Genomic DNA, 19,920 nt, shown 5'->3' with positions numbered 1-19,920 from the left:
GAGCATCAAGGTCAGGAGTACTCCACTACAGCTAGTGTCCTTCAGTGCTGTCACCCTATTCTTCGAGCTGCTTCCGTAGTTGTAAATTAAGCATCTCCAGACTGCTTTTTAATCAGCTGCTGACCTTGTACCCCAAAGTCTCAGAGAGCAGAGGGTCACAGCGGTGGTTATATTCATATTTAAACCCTGCGCTCTATGCATTTGATGCTACATTTGGCTGAGACTTCAATAAACAACTGTTTTGTAATAACGACACACTGTATTCATTGGGAATGATTCCAGCGTGTTAACCATGTAAAGTAAACTGTTACCTTCTCATGTACTTTAATTCAAAGAGGCAGTTTTGAGATTGCTTTGTGAAATTTGAAATCTTTCAGTTCAAGATTCTTGAATATTAATAACTTTGTAGTCTTCCTTTTTTTTTTTTTTTAATTATAAATAAGGAATCACTCCCATTTTCCATCACTGTTTTAAGATTGTGCTCTACCAGGTTTTCCCATACATATGCATCTTCAGCCATAAGTATATGAATTGGGTTATTGACAGTTTATAGCTACATAGCTGATCACCTATGGTATGCATTAAGGTAGCTAGGCAACTGCAATCATTGACTTCTTTTAATTTGTTATGTGGTTGAGAACTTACCGCTGACCTACCGAAAGTCTGTTAAGGATATCAGTCTTCTGTATGCTTTCTATGAAGTAGATTTTTCAGGGGTATGCAGTAATGGCAGCTGAAGAGAGCATATCATATATCTTTCATTTTATTCTGATTTTATCCTTCTTAAGCGGGAGACAAAGGCATCCAAGGCTAGATCATCCTTTACTGGTAGCGTGCCAAAGTAGGATTTATTTTCAACGATATTTCATCTTGCCAGTCTTTCAACCATTTCAGGCATCCTCCCTCCTCCCATATTTATGAAACTATATATGCAGCTTTCCTATGAGAAAGCAGCTGCTTGAAAACACTTGTGAATAACACACAAGCTAACCTCCAAGTTCAAAACTGCCAGCCATGCAAAAAGTGTGCAGAGTGCAGACTTCGGCTGAAGCATTCGTCATGTTGTCCAGGCATCTGTCAGCTACCATATATCAAGGCTTTCATTTGTCTTGTGCAACTTCCATCGCCAACCTAAAACATACATACACAGATTTGTATACAGAGAATGTGAACAGAGCTTACAAAGGAGTGTTGCTGAATGCTGAAGTGAAATGTGTTTTGTGCAAATAAGCTGTGAGAAACAAGACAGACGTTTCTGGATGACAGAAGTTACAAACATTTGAGATTAGAGCATGAGAGAGACAGTTTGGTAGTTCCCAGTGCCTTGCTCGTGTGTCTGACAGCCCTGGGAGTCCAGAGTGCCTGCCTGGCAGGGAATAACATTATGTATAAGAAAGCGTGTTTGGGTAGAAAAATGCTGTGCTCCTTTTAGGGAAATACTTGCAAACCCTTCATAAAATTGGGGGCATCTGTGTTGAACGGTGCTCCTACACGGGCAATACCAGAGTTGTTCCAGCCAGACAGAAACCCACGGCGTTTACAGTCATGTCTTCTCCTCGACGTGGCGGCTTCATCTGGGACTGGCCAGCAGCTCAACTGCAACGAAACGGCCTCAAACAGAGCAGAGGAGCACAAACAGAGCAGAGGAGCACAAACAGAGCAGAGGAGCGCGAGCGCTGAGCAGAGAACAGCGAAGGGTGAGGCTTGGTCAGAGCCCACCCGTGTCAGATCCCAGCTGGTCCCTGGGGGTCGCTGGGCCACCCCAGAGGTTTCCTCCGCTCCATCCCCCGTGGGCAGGGGCAGCGGCGGGGGGTTGCTGCTGGGTGCCGAGCCGTTTGTGGGGTGCAGGAGGTGCGCGGGCAGGACAGGGGTTGGGGACCAGAAATTTCCGTGTAGCCTCATGAGTTCTGTGCCCCAGCCACGACGTGACAGCAAGAAGGGTGCTCGGGTGCCTGGTCAGAAACAATGAGTAGCTGATTCGATCACTCAACAGGTACTAATTCGGCTTTGCTTTTAAATTACCTGTCAACGGATATTCTTGGGGGTTTGATTTTTGCTGCCTGTCCCTCTGGTGGGCAGGTCCCACGTGCACACATTTCTATAGGCAAACAGCATCCACTGCTCAGACAAAGCTGGGCTTCTGCAGCAGTTACAAAAAAATACCAAGGGAAGGAATAAAAAAAGGAGTTGCACAATTTCTTTTCTTGAGAATAAGGGCAGTTAGCTGAGCTCTCGAGCATGGCACTGACATGATGAGACAGCTGCCTTAGAGCCCGTGTGTTCAAACATGCTGCCGTTATCCTGTTACATGAATCAAAACCAGCACACACCAGCTTTCATCTGGATTTCATTATTGTGATTTATATCGTAGAGACTGTTGTCTCGCAGGAAGCAGCAGTATTCAGAGTTGGAGGGGGAGATTCTTATCAACAGGACAAAATTGACAAATCTCTATGTTTAAAAATAGCCGCACATCCTTACCATTTTCGGTTTGAAGCCGTCTGCTTATTCTCAAGTCTCTGAGTGCTTTGCTTTAACTAAAATTTTGAGAAAGATTTTTTTCTCCTTCTAAAGAGAATTTAGCTGAATTCTGGCAAATCTCCCACGGTAGGAGTCCCAGGTAAAGCAGATGGTGCCTGCGGAGTGTCCGCGGGGAAAGGGAAGGGTAAAGGTGCGCCCCGGGGAGGTGCTGCTGCTGCTGTGGGGCAGAGCCTGGGGCTTGCTCCCCCTCTGCACAGTCACCCCCAGAGCTGGGGTCACCCTGGCACCTTCTTGTTAGAGGTGAAAACAACTCAAACTTGCTGTCCAGCATAATTTTTGTTCAGCCTTTCAGCTGAGTCCCTCGGCTGCTGTGCCCTTTCCGCTGCCAAGTGGTTTCTGTCGGGCGTGCGAGGTTTGCGTGTGAATGCCTCCTCCTCTGTGTAAGGGAAGATGATTACCTGGAGAGAGCCAAATGCAAGTCTGCCAGAAAAACCCATGATCACTTTGAGGGAGATAATTAAGATAAAACTAAGGAGCTCCATGGTAATGGAGAGCAAACAACAGGCAGTTAGGTTTGCAGTGAAGCATGAAATAAGGTGTCATGTAGCTCTGCACAGTAACACCATGCTCACTCTTTCTAGGATTGCCCAAGACAACCAAAAACTTCTGGTAGTAACTAAAATCATCTTTGGATTTAATAGCAGGTAACCTTTATGTGCTCAGTGTCTCTTGACTCTGTAAGAGCAGCATGAACTGATGTTTCTGTACTTTGAGTAGCAGATGGCACTGGTCTAAATTAAGTTATGTGGCTTGTTTCAGTAGTCCTTTTATAGGAGTACTAAGAGGAAGCCTCTTAGTAACACACAGAACTCCTAGCCTATCTGTGTGTCAGAAGCACCCAACTTGCTGATGATCCTCTGGCAACAAAACAAAGGACTAGGCCGGCAGGCAGTGACGTCCCAGGGAAAGAAAGGAGTAATTGGTGAGATGTTCATTCTTCTGCTTCGGGGGGCTGAGCCCTGCCGGGTGAGGTGAAGCACATGAGAAGCTGTCTGCCAGTGCCACGGCCACACGGGTGCGTCCGTACGTCCTTCCAACCCCAGCAAGATTAAAGCCAGGCAGACCCACCCATTCAGTTGAAGCCTTTCCCTCCCACCCTAGGCAGGGCAAGGTTTCTCCTCCCTGTCTTCTCTCTTCCTTTTATTCAGGCGTGGCAGCACGTTGCCTGCCTCACTGTCAAGACAGCATATGAATTTTTAACCTCAGTGGCACCGCGGCGTCTGCCCGGGCCTGCGCTCAAGCTCGTCCCGACGCATGCAGGGCAGCAGGGGTAGCTGAAGAGGGTTCATGTGGCTTTCTCCTTTTTGATGATTTCTTATAACTGGTAGCTTTTCTTAAGAGGCCTGAATTTCCTTAATAAATTATCCCTTTTCTTGAGCAAAATTTGGACTAGTGCTTAACACGTAACTCTGTTGGAGGGGCTCACAAGTATTTATACTTAGGACAACAGCAGGCAACTGTTGTGCATGATGTGCCCAGCAGAATTACATGTTGGGTTGTAGTGGGGAGCAGTTTATCCGGACAGATAATGCCCTTCACACTGCAAATCAGATAGCAGAACAACTCACATTTTAAAATGTGTGTATGACCATAAAAACACACAGTGGTAAGAAGTTATTTTTTTCCTCTCTTTTACAGTATGTTTATCTCAAATACTGTTGTGCACTATTCAGGGGAAACACATGCTCTGCTTTCTTTTAAATTCCTATCATTATCTGTTATTTCAGTACCATATTTCCTAAATAAAGTGCAGGAAAAGTTAGGTGTGTTTTACTCCCCTCCATGCTTATTTCAGATCCAGACAAGAACACGATCAGATAACAAGAGTTGTCCGAGTGCTTTGTAGAGCTATTACACTCTTTCCCCCTCATGCCCTTCCATATACTATTTAAATTCTTGAAAAAAAGCCTGCAAGTATATGCAGTCTTTTTGACTGATTTAGATTCCCATGAGGATATAACACAGAGAAGCTCCATCTTCTGTAAAGGCGTAAGTGTTTTGCATTCCTCTTTCCACCTCTTGTACTTTAGTGCTAATAACCCTTTGCCATAATACAGGTCAATCATAAGCAGCAATTAGAAGGGAAAAATTATTTTACTGGAAGGAGAATGCACTGCATTGCAGACTGCTGCTCTGCCACTGCCTGTGCCTGAAGCTGGCCGGGAGCTGAATGGCTGGGAACCAGGTTGTCCCCTGGCTGCCCAAGCTGGGGCTCTTCCCTGCTTCTGCCCAAGGGGCACAACAGCCCAAAAGAGAACTGGCACATCCCCAAAAGGAAGGTTGGTTTGTTGTCCAGCTGATAGATTTTGGCCAGGTGAGTGGTGACAGAGGATTCAGGCAAAATGCTACCTGAACAAAGACTGAGGGAACGAGAGAAGTGCTGCACACCCGTAGATCTGAGCGCCGGCGTTGCAGCACTGGCTGGCACGGCTGTCTGCTACTTGGGGAAGTTCTTTAGCTCATGACAAAAAGGAGTACCTCAATGTAAAGGAAATAGACTGCACACTTTGAATGTTGTCCTAATTCAATATTTCTGTCCACTTACTACATAACTTATGACAGCATTACTGTCTTGCACTCTCTTGCATTACTTGCCATGTGGCTCATTACCTGTTTTACTACAAATGTATGCTGTGGCAGTCAAGAATTTGTATCAGCAGTTCGTTTGAGGAATCACTTTGAGAGAAACTCACAGTATTTCTCAGAACTGCGTGGAGATCTGCACACAAAATCTGGTCATCAAATCGGTTACGATGGTTTATTTTGGTTTAACAAGACTTCTCAGCTAGGTTTTGTCCACTCACGTTTTTCTTAAACTCACTCTCAGTGATACTTGGAGGATCCTCGTAAAGGTATTTATTGTTCAGGGCTTGTGCTGAACCATCATCTTGGATTTCAGATCACTAGTTCTGATGAAGCAGTGACAAACAAATTGTTGCCTTAATTCAGACTGAATTTTCCTATCTACTGAAAGCATTGAGGGTGACTGCACTTGTTTGGTATTCCTTGCTTTTGGGAATTGAGTGATCGTGTCTGTTTAAAACTAAAAGCGTAATTCTTGATCATGTGTTACAGACCACAGTCATAGACTACGTGAAGCCATCAGATCTCAAGAAGGACATGAATGAGACCTTTAAGGAGAAATTCCCTCACATCAAGTTAACCCTCAGTAAAATAAGAAGGTAAGTTGCAAAGCCTGGTAAGGCTGCAGCATGATGCAGCTGACACACATTTCAGTGCAATTGCTGTTGTACATGGCAGGAGGCACAGCACTGGTGGATCTTCCAGGAACAGTGGCCAGCAGAGGTGCAGAATAAGTCAGATGATTGCTTTGATTAGTGGATTGAATAAACAAGATAGGGGAATGTACAAACAAGTACCAGTCAGGTGTCAAATGTGGCATCTAATGGGATGAGGATGCAAGCTGGGCATGCACTATGCTAAAAGATCCAGAAAAATAACACAAAAAACCCTCCACGCTCATGGCACTTAACTTAAAAAGAGACTGAGAAAAGAGAAATGCTGACTTTTGTGCCTTGTCCAGAGAGTGTGGCCAGAAATAAAACAAGTGGTTAGCTTCACAGCAAAGTTGTAGTATTTCCTCACTGTTACCAGTGTAGCAGGCTAGGCATAGTGCTTCACTGAAGTAACGATAATTCCATTTGACTGAAGTGGCCAGTAGGATACTGAGGCATGTTGTGCTGTAACCAGGTAATACTGCAGTACATGGAAAGACTGTCAGTTTGGATTTAACCAACCATAACCAGCAGCAAGGCTGCATATAGAGCACCAGCAATCAAGCCATTGTTACTAAATAAATGTTATGCAGCTTAAGACCTCTGATGAAATATTGTTACTAAAAATGTCAAAGCTTTTCGGTTGCTTTTATAGTTAGACAAAACTATTTATTGGGGGCAGTGCAGGGGAAGGGTGAGGTCAAAAATGTGCCGTGAAATGTGTCCCCATGTCCCCAAAGCAGAGCATAAAGATACATGCCCAGTAAATTATGTTTTCCTTTTCCCCTCCATTTGACTAAACAGGAATCTCCGAAAGGATGACTCGTAGGGTGAAATGAGAAATGCTTTAAAACGCAGTTCACAGCATACTTGTCTGGTCTCTTTACTCAGCTTGAAGAGAGAAATGCGCAAGCTTGCTCAAGAAGAATGTGGTTTTGAAGAGCCCACAGTGGCCATGGCCTTTGTCTACTTTGAGAAGCTCGCTCTCAAGGGGAAGCTGAACAAGCAGAATAGAAAGCTTTGTGCTGGAGCCTGTGTTCTTTTAGCAGCCAAAATTGGCAGTGACCTCAGAAAACATGAAGTCAAGCATCTTATAGATGTACGTATCCATAGGTTTCCAGTGTTCCTTCTACATGAAATGCCAGTGTGTGGTCTACACAAGCCTGCTTGTCAGTGGTCACACTCTCCTCTAGGTTTCCAGCCATACAGCCAGCTAAATACCATTTTTTGTTACACATTTATGTGGAAGTAGTAGCGATCAATGTCACCGCAGGGGTGTGGAAAGCTCATTTGATGTGATTGAAGACCCTGGTGTCAGATACTGAGAGGTCTGAGAGGTATCTGACCACCATTCTGTCAATACAAGTCAAAAGTTAACCCTCAGGAAATTCATTTTGCTTTTAATTGTGTTGTCAAGAGTGTCAATTTGGACTCTTCTTTGAGAGGTAAATGCAGATACTAATTTCAGAGGGAGTCTCATAGACTACCAACTTGTTATTTCTTTCATCAAGTTAAGCTTTCAGGCAAGAAAACCCAGAAAAGCGTCCCCATTAAAACACCTCACCCCAGCTGTTTTTTTGTAGAGTAAGATGTTTGGTCTTCCACTCAGTCCATATGAAAGAGTTAACAGAGAGGAGTGCTATTTCATAATCCTTTGCAAGCACCGAGATACCAATCTGATGTAATGCTGCAAAAAGGTGGGCAGCTAGCTGGGTGCTTGGCTACAACCAACTCAGTTCAAGAGACACGGGAATGTTCCAGTGGGAGCTTGGTTGGGGAACAGGACTGGGCTCCTGCTCTTCTGCCGCAGTCACAGAGCGGGGTCCAGTCAGCCCAGTGGAAGTTGGAAGATCTGGCCTCTTGCTATCCTGAAACATTGGTCCATCCTTAAGACACATTGAGCTTTTCAGTAGACTCAGTGGGCAGAGAAGTGGGAAGCTGGGGAGATCATAAGCGAATGGGGGAGGAAATATCCCTGAACAGCTGGTTGCCTACTTGTAGCATACAAACCCAGTGAAAACAGCTAGACCAGATGGGAGGTTTAGTACGTTAGAGCAGAAAGCCAACTGTGAGACCCATCTCATCCCCCTTGAGGATAGTAGTTTCTGTTACTGTTCTTACAGTTGTTGCAGATGACACCTTCTGCCTCCCAGGTATTAAGATCAAATGTATCTAATTGCGGCAGAAATAATTTCCCCGGTAGGGTATCGTAACCCAGTCTAATACTGAAAGGAAAATTAGAGATTTCAAGCAGCGCAGGGAGTTTGTGGGCGTGTCTTGATTGCCCAAGTGATTTCAATGTTTGCATGAAGCCAGGAGTTTCCTCTTCCTGCAGTGGTAATCACTAGGACTGTTAGAAGATGTAGCTGCTGGAGGTGATGGAATGAATGAAATGACAAACATGTCAGAAATAGCATGGCTGGCTGAGCTTTTTAAGTCCACCTTCACAGCAAGGAATCAGTACATCCAGTGCATCCTGCTCTCGTGTCCTACACCTAGAGCCGTGCAAGTCCAGCAGAGCAGAGGTTTAATGACAGCGGCACGTGTGTTTTGAGTAATGTCATCGGTAAGAAAGCACTAGAAAGTCAAATCCTCCTTCACAAAGACTTTTTTTTATTTTATTTTTTTTTTTCCCTGGGTTGTCGTTGCAGAAACTGGAAGAGAAGTTCCGGCTGAACAGGCGAGAGCTGATCGCCTTCGAGTTCCCGGTGCTGGTGGCCTTGGAGTTCGCTCTCCACCTGCCCGAGCACGAGGTGATGCCGCACTACAGACGCTTGGTGCAGAACTCCTAGCGCCGGCTGCCCTGCCGGGAAGGGGCTCCTGACTGTTCCTGCCTGGCTTTCCCCAGCCACAGTCACTACTGGAAATGCAAAATCAGACTCGGAACACTTCACTCTCTCTCTCTCTCCCCAAAACAGTTTTTCCGGCAACACAGAGGAAACACTGTGTCAACGTTAAGACTCTCAGCTTTGACAGATGTACCGTTACTTTCTCAAAGCAGGTGAAGACTGAGCTGTTGGTAAATGGTTAACGTGCTGAAACTGGGTGGCGACTGACCCTATCTGTGGGGACTACAGCTGTAAAAGTAGGCAAAGTTGGAAGGGCAGCCCCCGTGACCACCCCGCCCTCCATCACACAAACCCTGGAAGCCCACGTGAGTGCATTCTCATAGCGCTTTTTCTACAGACCTGCTGCAACTTCCAAGAGGACTTCTTAACGTGAAAAAGCTTTTAAAGAGGATATCTTCACTGTGTCAAAAAGAATGTGCCAATCTATTTTTGTATCAGCAATTGAAAGTGCACTTTTTTCCTGTGGGGTGTTTGTGTGTGTATCCGTGTGTGTGTGCGTGTGCGACACCGAACTGATCTCAGTCCAGGTGGTTGGCTTAGCTGCTTCCGAGTGTATCAGATACCGATGGCGAAGATCAAGGTGACCTTACGTGTTTACTTCTTGAAAAACATAACTACTGGAAAAATGGTAAAATGGGATCATTTTTGGACACTTGTTTTTTTTATTCTCTGATCTTTCCAACATTGTACCTTTGAAAGGATTACACTACTACTGCTACTACGAGAGAAGGATCAGCAACTGACCTTGAGTTTTCAGTCATGTTTGTGATAAAGATGAAAGCATTAGTATGAGATTTCCATGTCATGTTTTTTAAAAATATCTTGTGTTAAGCCACATGCATATTTTTAACCTTCGCACTTTTCCCACTGTGGAGATGGTTAGACTTGCACTCTGTAGTGTTGTATTTCTGTGCTCTATGTTAGAGTGCGTAATAAGCACATTTACTGTGCTGTATCTTAAAACAGTGTTTTATTAAAAAAAAAAAAAAAAAGAGTAGGGCTCAGCAGTATAACAGGTGTCTTAAGGCTCCAGCAGCAGGGGCATCAGCTATCGTCAACGTTTTTGGCTTTTAACCACAATTGACTGTGCAAAACCTAAAATCAGTGCTTGTTGAAGTTAAAGGTCCAGTTTCTTTAGATGTTTCAGTACTGGAGTTTTACAGTAAAACTTCTTGTAGCTTCCCTGGTTCTGACTGGACACCCAGAAAGCTGGAGGGCTTCATCCAAGCTCCCTGATGCTCCATACACACTAAGCTAGCACCATGCTTAAGGACATCGTTCAGTTGTTACCCTGTGAGATTACACTCCTGTCCAATCTTCTCCTTTGCTGGTTCACTTAGCAAGCCCTGCCCTCAACATGCCCCACATGGATCCGGTAAAGTCAAATACTTACAGTTATTTATGAAAAAAAAAAAAAAAATCTCTAGCATGAGGTTTTAGCTGAAGCCTTACCTGTCTTACGTTTGGGAGTGCTTGCTCAGAGTATGGAAAGGGCTTGTGAGCAGAACGTAGAGAAGTGGGACATACCAGAGGATGTAAACACACTAATGCTTCATTTCTTTTGCTCTTACTTAATCAATTTTTATGATTTCCTTCAGTTAGGCCAGGAAACATCCAGTTTCTTTACCAGCTTTGACTCCTTTAAATTCTAGTATGAAAAACGCCTGCGTATGATTGCTCTATAGGATCTGGAAAGGTTACACACGTCAGGACAAATGGGAATTTGATGCTGTTGCTCTCCCTCCATTTTAAGGGGGAGGGTGACTGTGCTAGCTTACAGTTATTATTAATACTTATCTAATTACTGATATAGATACATTCCAACAGGATTGGGGAGGCGGGGGGCAAAGAGAAGAGCGTGCACTTCCCTCCCTGGCACAACACCCCACACCACTGCAACCCGCGTGTCACTCAGCCGGCTGTGGAACGAGGGGAGGGGGGCCCTTGCTGGCGCTCTTGCTCCATCCTCCCTCCTCCTCCCGGCCCCCACGCAGCCAAGGAACAGAGGAGCCAAGACCCTGGAGTGCACCTAACACCTGCGGCTGCCCTGCCGCCCAAAGAAGGTGGTGTAGTTTTGACCTACAAGCCAAAACGGTCTGCAGGTCTGCTAGGAGGCCTTCCGCCCTTGGCTGCATCCCTTTCCACCAAAATCGTGTATATACATTCAAGATTTGCTTCTGATTGCAGAGATCTGTTTCTAACAGTGACCACTCAAGGCTAAGCAGAAGCTTTACCTTTCTGTAAAGGCTTCTACATTTTGCTTTTGAGTCTGATTTTTTTTTTTTTATGTTGCTTTATAGTATTGCAGGGAAAAAGCAAATTGTGATTGCAAGATGCAGACTAAAGAATGACAGTCTTACAGTAGTCTTTAGAGACGCTATTGAATCATGCTGTCACATCTTTTGTCTTCTGTGCTGCTACCCAACCCTGACCTACAGTTTACACAGATTTCTGGGATGAAATCTGATTGCTGAAGACTTTCTGCTTTTCATTGTTTTTCTTGTTGTTTTGGGGGTGGGAAAGGGTTTCAGCATGATGTTCAGTTACAGATTGAATGTGGAATAAACACTTAAGATGGTGATGATGTTGCACTGTTCACTTAGGAACGTATATAAAGCCATATGATGCTAGATGTCAGAGCACAAAGCTTGGTCAGTACAGTTATGGTTAGGACAACGGGCAGGATTTGCCCCCCTTCTCTCCCCAACCCTGGGAAAATTCAGGCTGAAGTGGTAGAGGAAATCTGTACCAAACAAAAACCATGTTGATTGTTTTCCTTTGTCTTACATGGTAATGAGTGTTGATTTATAAATGATTTTAGGTTCAACTTTAAATAGTTTGGGAAAATAATCCATTCCATATCACTTGTTCTGTTTTGAAATTATATACCGTACACTCTACAATGCAGAGTTTATTCCTTTTCTAAAAAAATAAATAAAAGTTTTAAAAAAATTGAAAAACCCAGACTCTTTTCCACCAGTGGCAGTATGCAAAATTATTCTGTTTTCTCATCTGTACATGTCAAATGGTTTTGGTTTTGTCTTCCTCTGGGACATAAAGCTACTTATTAATAAGCCAGTGGTAGGATTGCCCAAGGGCCCTTACCATGTCTTGGCATTTGTCTCCTTGCAGAGCCCTCACTTCCAGGATCTTTCCTCCAGCCAAGCTCTTAATCTTCTTCTTCCCAGACGATTGGTTTGGGTTTGTTGGTTTTTTTAAGGTCTTTCTTTTCGGCACCAGCTCCTCCTCCTGGAGCTGCCAGGCCCTGGTTCTCCCAGTGCAAACCGTCGGTGTGCAGAAGGACGAGGCACAAGCAGGCTCCTCAGCATTGCTCGTGTCTTACGACCCCTTGTTCACTGAGAATTTGGGATATGCTGCGCCACTTCGGTTTAGTCCAGGTGGTAGTAAGATTTACAGCTGGCCCCTGTACCAGCTGTAGTTCATAAGCAGCTGCTTCTGCTTGGGAGAGGTGCACGCGCACCCAGTTACCTACCACCTATTGGCATCCAAGCTGGTTTTTTCCACCTATGACAACTCCCTAAATCCAACACCTAGCTAGGTGGTCTCACCAAACAACACCCATTTATTGTGCATTTTCATTCCACATTAATAAAGTTATGCAAAAGGTTTTGCTCCCTACCTCCACCCATCACTGTCTGGGTTCTCGCAGCTGTAAGTCCTATTTGTGGCTCTACAACCATTAGCTGGATTTACACAGACCCCAGAACATACAAATATAGAGAAAAATGCTTTACTAATAGTTTCCCAGAACTAATTACTCGCAGGCAATGGCTTCTTTGGAATAGTCTGTCATGTCTTTTAAATGATACAATTTCAGCTAATTGCTCCAGCCTCCCAAAATAATAGAACCCACAGTGTAAAGTCTTCCCTGTAAAGCAGTGAGGAGGAGTTTGTTAGGAGAGGATAACACCTTCCACGATGCTAAAGGATTTTGGCACCAGGCCCCACATTAAACGTGAAAAAAAAAAAAAGGTAAAAGTAGTTTAGTGAGGTGAGAGACTGAGCAATCACAGCAACAATGCCAGCATCACTTAGCTGAGACTGAAAGCTGTCCCACATTGCACCTTTGGAGAGGGAGGCAGACTTGAACCTAATTTGTTTGTCTTCCATTGCAAACTTTGTAGTGTAGAGGGGGGAAACACTTCAGGTGCATCCCTTCAAAGAAAGCTGCACATGAGCAAAAAGGCCTTTCTGAAATCCTAAACATCGTTCCTTTCCACTGACTTTGCTGTGAGCCTGTACAGCCTGGAGCCTGCTGCTCCAGGTGAGCTCAGGGAGAGCTTGTCAGTCACTATTAAAAAAAAAAACAAACCTTGCCCAGACCCCAACAGCAAATAGCAGGACCACCAGTGGGAGGAGGAGCAATGCTTATAGCATGCTACTGGGAAAGAGCAGGAACTGTGCTCCTGGAAAATGGCCTGTATACCTTCAGAGCAAGGCAGGGGGACTACAAAGCTGCTGAAGTTGCTTCTGACTCGAGCAGCAAACACTTCCCTCTCTTAGTGAGAGCTAAATATTGGCTACTATCGTAAGTTAATTTGCCCTTTCTATGCATTCCTCTAGCCTGCCGTACACCTCTTCCCATAATCTTGATGAGTATCATTTTAAAGCTAGGACCCTTGCCTCTGCTACACTGTTTAGACAGATGCTCCAGAACTTAAGTCCTCAAAAAAGAAGCAGCCTTCCAGCTCACAGTCAAATTTCTTTGATGACTAATGTATAACTTTTTGAATGCGCCTCAGTATTTCATCTAACTTGAAGCTGAACTCCCCTGTGGGAACTCTGGGAGGGGGGGGAGGAGGGAGTAAGGGGAGGGGGGTGTCCTCAGCAGCAGCTGCTATTCTTAACAAAGTTCTGGCATTTAGTTAGACAAAAATACTAAAAAGAAAAGGAGCAGCAAGAAAATAATCCTCTTCTAAGAGCTTCCAAGCACAGTGAAGTGTTGCCTTGCCTAAGAGCAGTGAGTACGTCCATCAAGGAAGCAGCTGTACGAGCCAGGTTTTCAGAACTGCTGACACAAATCCTAAACTGTCCTCGTTTTCAATTCACCAGCATCCATGAGCTAGCCTTTATACTCTCCTTTCCTTCCAAGCACATACAGACACAAAGTGCAAGTTTCTTGCTTCCCCATTGCTTCCCTCTACCAACAGCTGGAGGGTTTTTACTTTGAGCGTTGACTGGGAAAGCAAGAGGATGACGAGGCAGAAGGGATTCTTTAGAAACCAGTATTAAATCCCCTGTGTTCACAGGGACTGGTTTACCAGGAATGGATTCTGATCATTAAGAGAGGGAATATTGTGATTTTTCTTTTAGTTTTTAGACTGTGCTTTAGACAAGCTCTTCTTCAGCACCTGTAGAGGCTGGAGCCTTACAGCAAGGAAGGGTTTGGAGAGATCTAGACTACCTCAAGCCACATATTTCTCTTCTGTTGCCACACCAATTATTTATGTTGCCTGCAAGGTTGCTCTGTGCTGGGTTTTCACAAAGGACAAAGGTATTGTGTCACAGCACAACAACGGTGGGTGCTGCATCAGCTTTTAGTCTCTCGCACCAGAAGACAAAAGGGTTCCTATTCTGGTCCCTAGATTTTTGCCCATCTGTTTGCGTATTAGGAACTCCTGGGAGTGCACAGGTCTCAGCGTTTTCTCCTTCTCTCACACTTAGCCAATCATCACACACCCCCAACTTAAAATAAAAAGCAGGTCAGATGGCAAACCTCAACATATTTATAGAATGCTAAAAAAAAAAGCAAGCAAACAAACAAACCAACCCCCCAAAATCCCAAACAAACAAACAAAAAAACCCAGAACAAAACAAAACAAAACAAAAAAACAAAACAAAAAAAAAAAAAAAAAACAAAAAACAAAACCCCAAGCTTACTAAATGGTAAGCACAAGAGACACATTACGTGCTGGTCTGCTCCCTGCTTCTTGCAAGGAGCACACATGCACACATGGCAGTCCCCGGCGGGCCAAGCACGCGTGACGGCCTCCCCCACCCCTCCACACCTCACCATGGGCTTGACTATAAACAGCCACTCTGGATGGGGAGGGAAGATAATGCACCAGGAATAGATTCAGAAGAATTGCAGAGCTGAACAGCTTGACACGCTGAGGGAGGAATGGTTCACGAAATTATAAATATGCAGAAAACAATGGGAGTCTGTGGTTTCTGGTGGTATTTTCTGCTGGCAGCCAAAGAAGCCCGATTGTTTGGGGTTTTTTGTTAAAAAATATAAAAACAGAACGTAGAAACACAGTAGCTACAATGTTTTAAGAAGACAGATAATAGGCTTTTCTTACTAAACTGCTCTCATCCCACTCAGAGCAAAAATGACTGAAGTGTCAGCATCTGAGCTGGATTACTGGCCCAGGCCGTGCCGTTTCCCCAGGCCCTCCCCGCTTGCCGGTGGCTGGATGTCTCTGCAGCACGACACGCGTGTGAACATCCCTAACCAGAGGCCCAGACACCTTCCTCACGTCGTCCCACGTTCGTGGGTGAGAGCACAGCCTGCGAGGCAATAAACTCCCGTCGATTAAACTGCCACGTGCAGTCCTTTTTAATTGGGAAAGGAATTATCTCTGTGTTCAGTGCAGGCCAGGAGAGCACGGCGGGCCTGGCTCCCACCTGTATACATTGGCTACCTCTTGGTTGCACATTGGGATGAGACCTGGCTGTGCACACACACACACACACACCCCCCTTCATCTTTACTTTAAAAGGAAACCCACAGCACCAGCAAGAAGGGAAGCAAGGGGCCACCACCACAGTTGTCTACGTGAGCATCCCTAGAGGAAACGGGAGAACTGAGGCATGTTAATGATATGTCTGCCTAAAGAAAGGAGAATTGAAGCAATGATTACCCACTCATCGTCACCATCAACATCATAATCTTCACCATCATCTCTTCTTAAGAAAAGGACCTCTCTTCTCCCACGGGCTGTGAGAGATCTAAAAGGGTGCTGAACAGCGTGGTTAAAATGCAGTCATTACCAACCTTCCTTCTGCCTTCAAGGCCAAAAGTGAGCAATTCAAAGAGGGTGAGGCTCTGTGCTCTGACCTCTCATGATGCAACCCACAAACTAACTGCACTGGAGCTCCTCACGGAGTGCAAGCATTTTAATAAAACATCTAAGCAAAGCCCAACGCATTTCCAAACATCAGTAAGTTGCTCCAATTTCAGCCTCTTCTAGTTGTGAGCATTTTTTTCTGGCCAAAACTCAACCAGCTCAAGCTTATAAGCAATCCCAGGGCATTTACATGCACATCTTTCAAAAGCACAGAGTGCTTGAAATGGCCTCCAACAAGCAGCAGAGACGGGACACCAGTCAGCATCGGGGTATTTCCATGGGCAAAGATGACAATGCACACAAAGCCAGCACCAGAACTGGAAATTGCTCATCAACCATGACAGCCCGAGAGGTTCATTAATGTTTTCTGAATCCAAGACTCTGTCAGCTGCCATCTGCCTTCCAGGGTGACCTGCATAGCATCTTATTTCTGTACAGATTGGAGTTCTATTAAAACAACAACCTACATGAATGAAAAAAAAACAACTTCTTTTTTGGTCCAGCACTCAATCATTCATTTCCTCTAACCTTAGAAATATCATCTTGTTAGACCTCTACCAGTCAGTGGAGCACACAAGGCATTGCATTCAGATGTACTCTCTAAGGAACATTTCAGATATTAGAGTTTAAATTATGGATCATGTATATGGATTAAGATCCTGTTTCCTCTTTTATTCCTTGCTAGGTGATTTTTGCTTGATTGCTGCTGTTTAGGCACCTTTTTTTCCTTTTTTTTTTTTTTTTTTTCCCTTTTGATTCACCTTTTATTATTTCAATAAACACCAAGATAAGCAGAAAGAAGCTGGTGCAGTGCTGGGAGTTTGGTCTGGCTGACTCTTTCACATGGTGCATCCGGAGCTGCAGACTCCACCCTTTGTCTGATTTATTTTAAAAGCCTGCTGTGTCCATTAGTGGAAAATTGGACTCTGTTCAGGCTGTGATGGTGTCCATGGACAGGAAAATGGAAAGTTTCAGATTAAAGCTGCAGGAGGCCAGGAAGAAAAATATCTGGTGAATTTAATTGATGGTGGCAGCACAATTATTACAGACAAATATTAAAGAAATGGCAGTCTGTGACCCAAAGCAGAACCTTAGTTAGAAAGATAAAGGACAGCAGCATGAAAGTCCACAAGGCCACAGGGTTGAGAAGCTGAAATATTCCTCACCAGTAGGAAGGTCAGACATTTTGCAAAATTGATCTTTTGAATGTATACGATAGGACATCTATCTCTGTGACACTAAATCTACTGATCATCCAAGTTATTCTCTCCTTAATGTCTTAAAGATCTGAGACATATCTGAGGACACTTGGGCCTCCCCTGCTCACTTTTGTACTTATCACTAGGTCTGAGAAAATGGTAGGAGTCTCAGGGACATCATTCTGTAGTTTCATTAAAATAAGCAGCTGAGTAGAGGGAAGAAGTCATGGTAGTAGCCTTCACTGAAGACCTGATCAGACATTGGAGAAGCCCATCAAAACACATGGAAACCCATCTACAGCTGGGTTGCTGTTGTCCACAGAGCAGAAGCCAGTAAATCAGAGAACACACTTTTCAAAGCGCAACTGAGCTTAGATCCTGGCAATGGAATTCTTAAAGGGGAAAAATAGGTAAATAAAAAGCTGGAAAAACAAGCAGATTTGCTACTCTTAAACCTATTGATTGATTTAATAACAATACTGTCCTCATATGATTTTTTTTTTTTTTGCAGTTAACAGTGTAACAATAAAGTAAAAGAAATATTTATTTTTAGCATAACTCTAACTATGTTTTTTTTATATAAGGCTACTATAGGAGGAGATGAAACCAGTATGATGACATGGAAACTTAATGGATTCCACACAAAAAAAAAATCCCCAGAACTCCAAAACCTTAAAGAACACTCCAGCTGAAATCGCATGCCATGGTCTCGCTTTATTGTTTGTTTTTAAACCATCGCATGGAAAATGATGATAGAATTCTATAGCAGGAATGTATTTTTGGAGCAGTCAAAAATATTTCGGAGTACTTTGTACCTTCCTATTAAGGCAAGATAGCCAAATCTCCAGCCCATGAAGGAATTTGTCATGAAGTGAGTTCATGAAGCCTCTCAGAGACCAACACAAAAGACATTAGCTCTTTAAGAGCATGTTCCCTTCTTTCCTTCCCCTAAAAAATATAAACACTTGCAAACTCCCTCCAGTCTTTACCTTTGGATGAAACAATCGAGTGGACTGGGAGCTGCTGCAATCTAATATTCCATTATTTTCTTCCTCCAAGCTGAAATCACAGCCTAAGTCACTCCCATCAGCACAACCGTCTGTTTAAGTGAGCTGTATCTAGCCTGGAGAACACATGAAGTGAATAAAGTATCATGATTGATAAGTAGATCTAATTTGCATCAGTTTAAAAGAAGATGTGGTTTATTAACTCACAGCACAGAACATGGTAATAGACCCAAGTTTCCTCTAGCCTAGAAAACTCTCCCCGTTTTCCCATGAGCTGCTGAAGCCTCAGATGCTGGCAGCAAGAGGTTACACAATCATCTCAGCTGTTTTCCACTGCATTCACTCCTTTAAAACTGACTTTCCATGGTTTCAAAGAGAAGTTTGAACCAGCATGGTGTCCTTGTGTCACGTTTTCAGAAACAAGAAGAGTAAAAAACATGAGAGATTTTGAAGGGAAAGGGGAAGTTATTTTTTAGCTTTTACACCCATTTCTATATAGCAGGAGGTTAAGGGTTTGTCTAATAAAATTTTCAGTGGCACTGCCTTTGTAATGGAGCATTTGCTCTGGTGAACTACACTGCTGTTCTCCAAAGACTTCTGAATCACAGAGGGGGTTTTTTTATGGGTTTGTTTGTTTGTTTTAACCCAAAAGAAAACAATATAGTTGAGTTTTTTCCGTCTGAGAGGCTGTGGTAAGCAACTTACCCATATAACATGACTATTCACAACACAAGCCATTCAATTCTTTGCTCAGCAATTTTAATATTCCACTTTGAATACAGCTGAGCCACATGAAATTCTGTTGTGTAAGGCTCTCCTTAAAAGTAGAGATTTATTTTCTTTGGTTACAGCTCATCAAGTCTTGAGGCTACAACCATCTGTGTTAAACTCTGCAGTCTGTTCTTATTCATCATCAATAATAAGCCCAAGGAGCACCCATGCTGAAGACAGTATGAACAGACAAGTATAATAAAGAAATAAAAGCCGCCTTGCTGAAATTTCTAGCTTCTGTGTCTATCCTACATCCTAATTCTTTGAAAATAATTGGAGACATTAAGTGAGAGAAAACAATTAACGTTGCCCTGAAGGAGCACAAGTTCAACTCTGCTTTCTGAGCAGCCATCATGGGAGTGATTTGCAGATCTCAGACTGGGGCAGTGGAACAGCCAGAAGCGGGATGGCAAAGAGAACTTGAATGCTGTTTTCTTCTGCCTGCTAAAATTGCGTCTCTCACACTATTGCAGTGTTCTCCACTAACTGCTGAAGCTTGCTACATAACCAGGCAGGGTCATTCAGCTGCTGGCAAGCGAGAGTCAGGGCAACACCTGCAGTCACATACAATTTTACCTCTAGCTTGATCTCCGGTGACACCAAAATGGGGTTGGCACTTCTGTCATTCAGCTTAAATGAAGAAACTCACTGTAAGGACTGATCACACCGAGCGCCCCTGGCAACATGCTGACAGTCTTTTTGCTGGCGTTGGACTGCCCCCAGGGTTGCAGACTTAGGGGGATGGAGGGTCTCAATTAAAATTCCTTCTGACTGCTCTTACCTGAATGAACTTCATTTGCTGACTTGTGAACTTGTGGAGGTCACTGGTACAGAGGCACGGGGACCCCTCCCCTGAGAAGACAAAAACCAGACTGATTTCTAGGCATCACTAAGGGAGAGGTGACTCCTTGAGAGTTTTCCATGCCTTGTTTGAAGACAAAGCTCACACCTTGGTATCCCAGAAGGCATGTGACAAACAGCAGAAATCCCTTCTGGGTCCCATCTCCAGCCAGGGCTAGAGGGGATGATTAGCCAGCCTGGCTTAGTCTCCACAGCTTTCAAAGGAAGGGCTGAGAAATATTTGCCTTGCAGTGTTTCCCGCCCCAGTCAACGAGTGCTTTCTGCGTAGTTCTTGCAGTGGGCATTCACAAATCTCAAAAACATTTCTCCTTAACAACGTCATGCTTGAACCATAGTCCTCCTCCTAGAAGAAACTTTAACCCTCT

The 19,920-nt window shown here is 44.1% G+C and overlaps 1 protein-coding gene across 1 annotated transcript in view; it reads left to right on the top strand.

Annotated features, from left to right (window-relative positions):
* Positions 1–11,207, top strand: part of CABLES1 (Cdk5 and Abl enzyme substrate 1) — a 75,794-nt gene extending 64,587 nt beyond the window's left edge. Inside the window, exons 8-10 of the mRNA XM_033001134.2 lie at positions 5,617–5,723; positions 6,669–6,876; positions 8,429–11,207. Coding sequence (XP_032857025.2) covers positions 5,617–5,723; positions 6,669–6,876; positions 8,429–8,569 — 456 coding nt within the window. The 3' untranslated portion in view covers positions 8,570–11,207. The remainder of the gene's footprint in view (positions 1–5,616; positions 5,724–6,668; positions 6,877–8,428) is intronic.
* The last annotated feature ends 8,713 nt before the right edge of the window (positions 11,208–19,920 follow it).

The sequence above is a fragment of the Tyto alba genome, unplaced genomic scaffold, assembly GCF_018691265.1.
Source record: "Tyto alba isolate M040663 unplaced genomic scaffold, T.alba_DEE_v4.0 Super-Scaffold_27, whole genome shotgun sequence".
Lineage (NCBI taxonomy): Eukaryota > Metazoa > Chordata > Aves > Strigiformes > Tytonidae > Tyto > Tyto alba.
The sequence above is the reverse complement of the archived record's forward strand: the minus strand, read 5'-3'. Positions and strand labels throughout refer to the sequence as shown.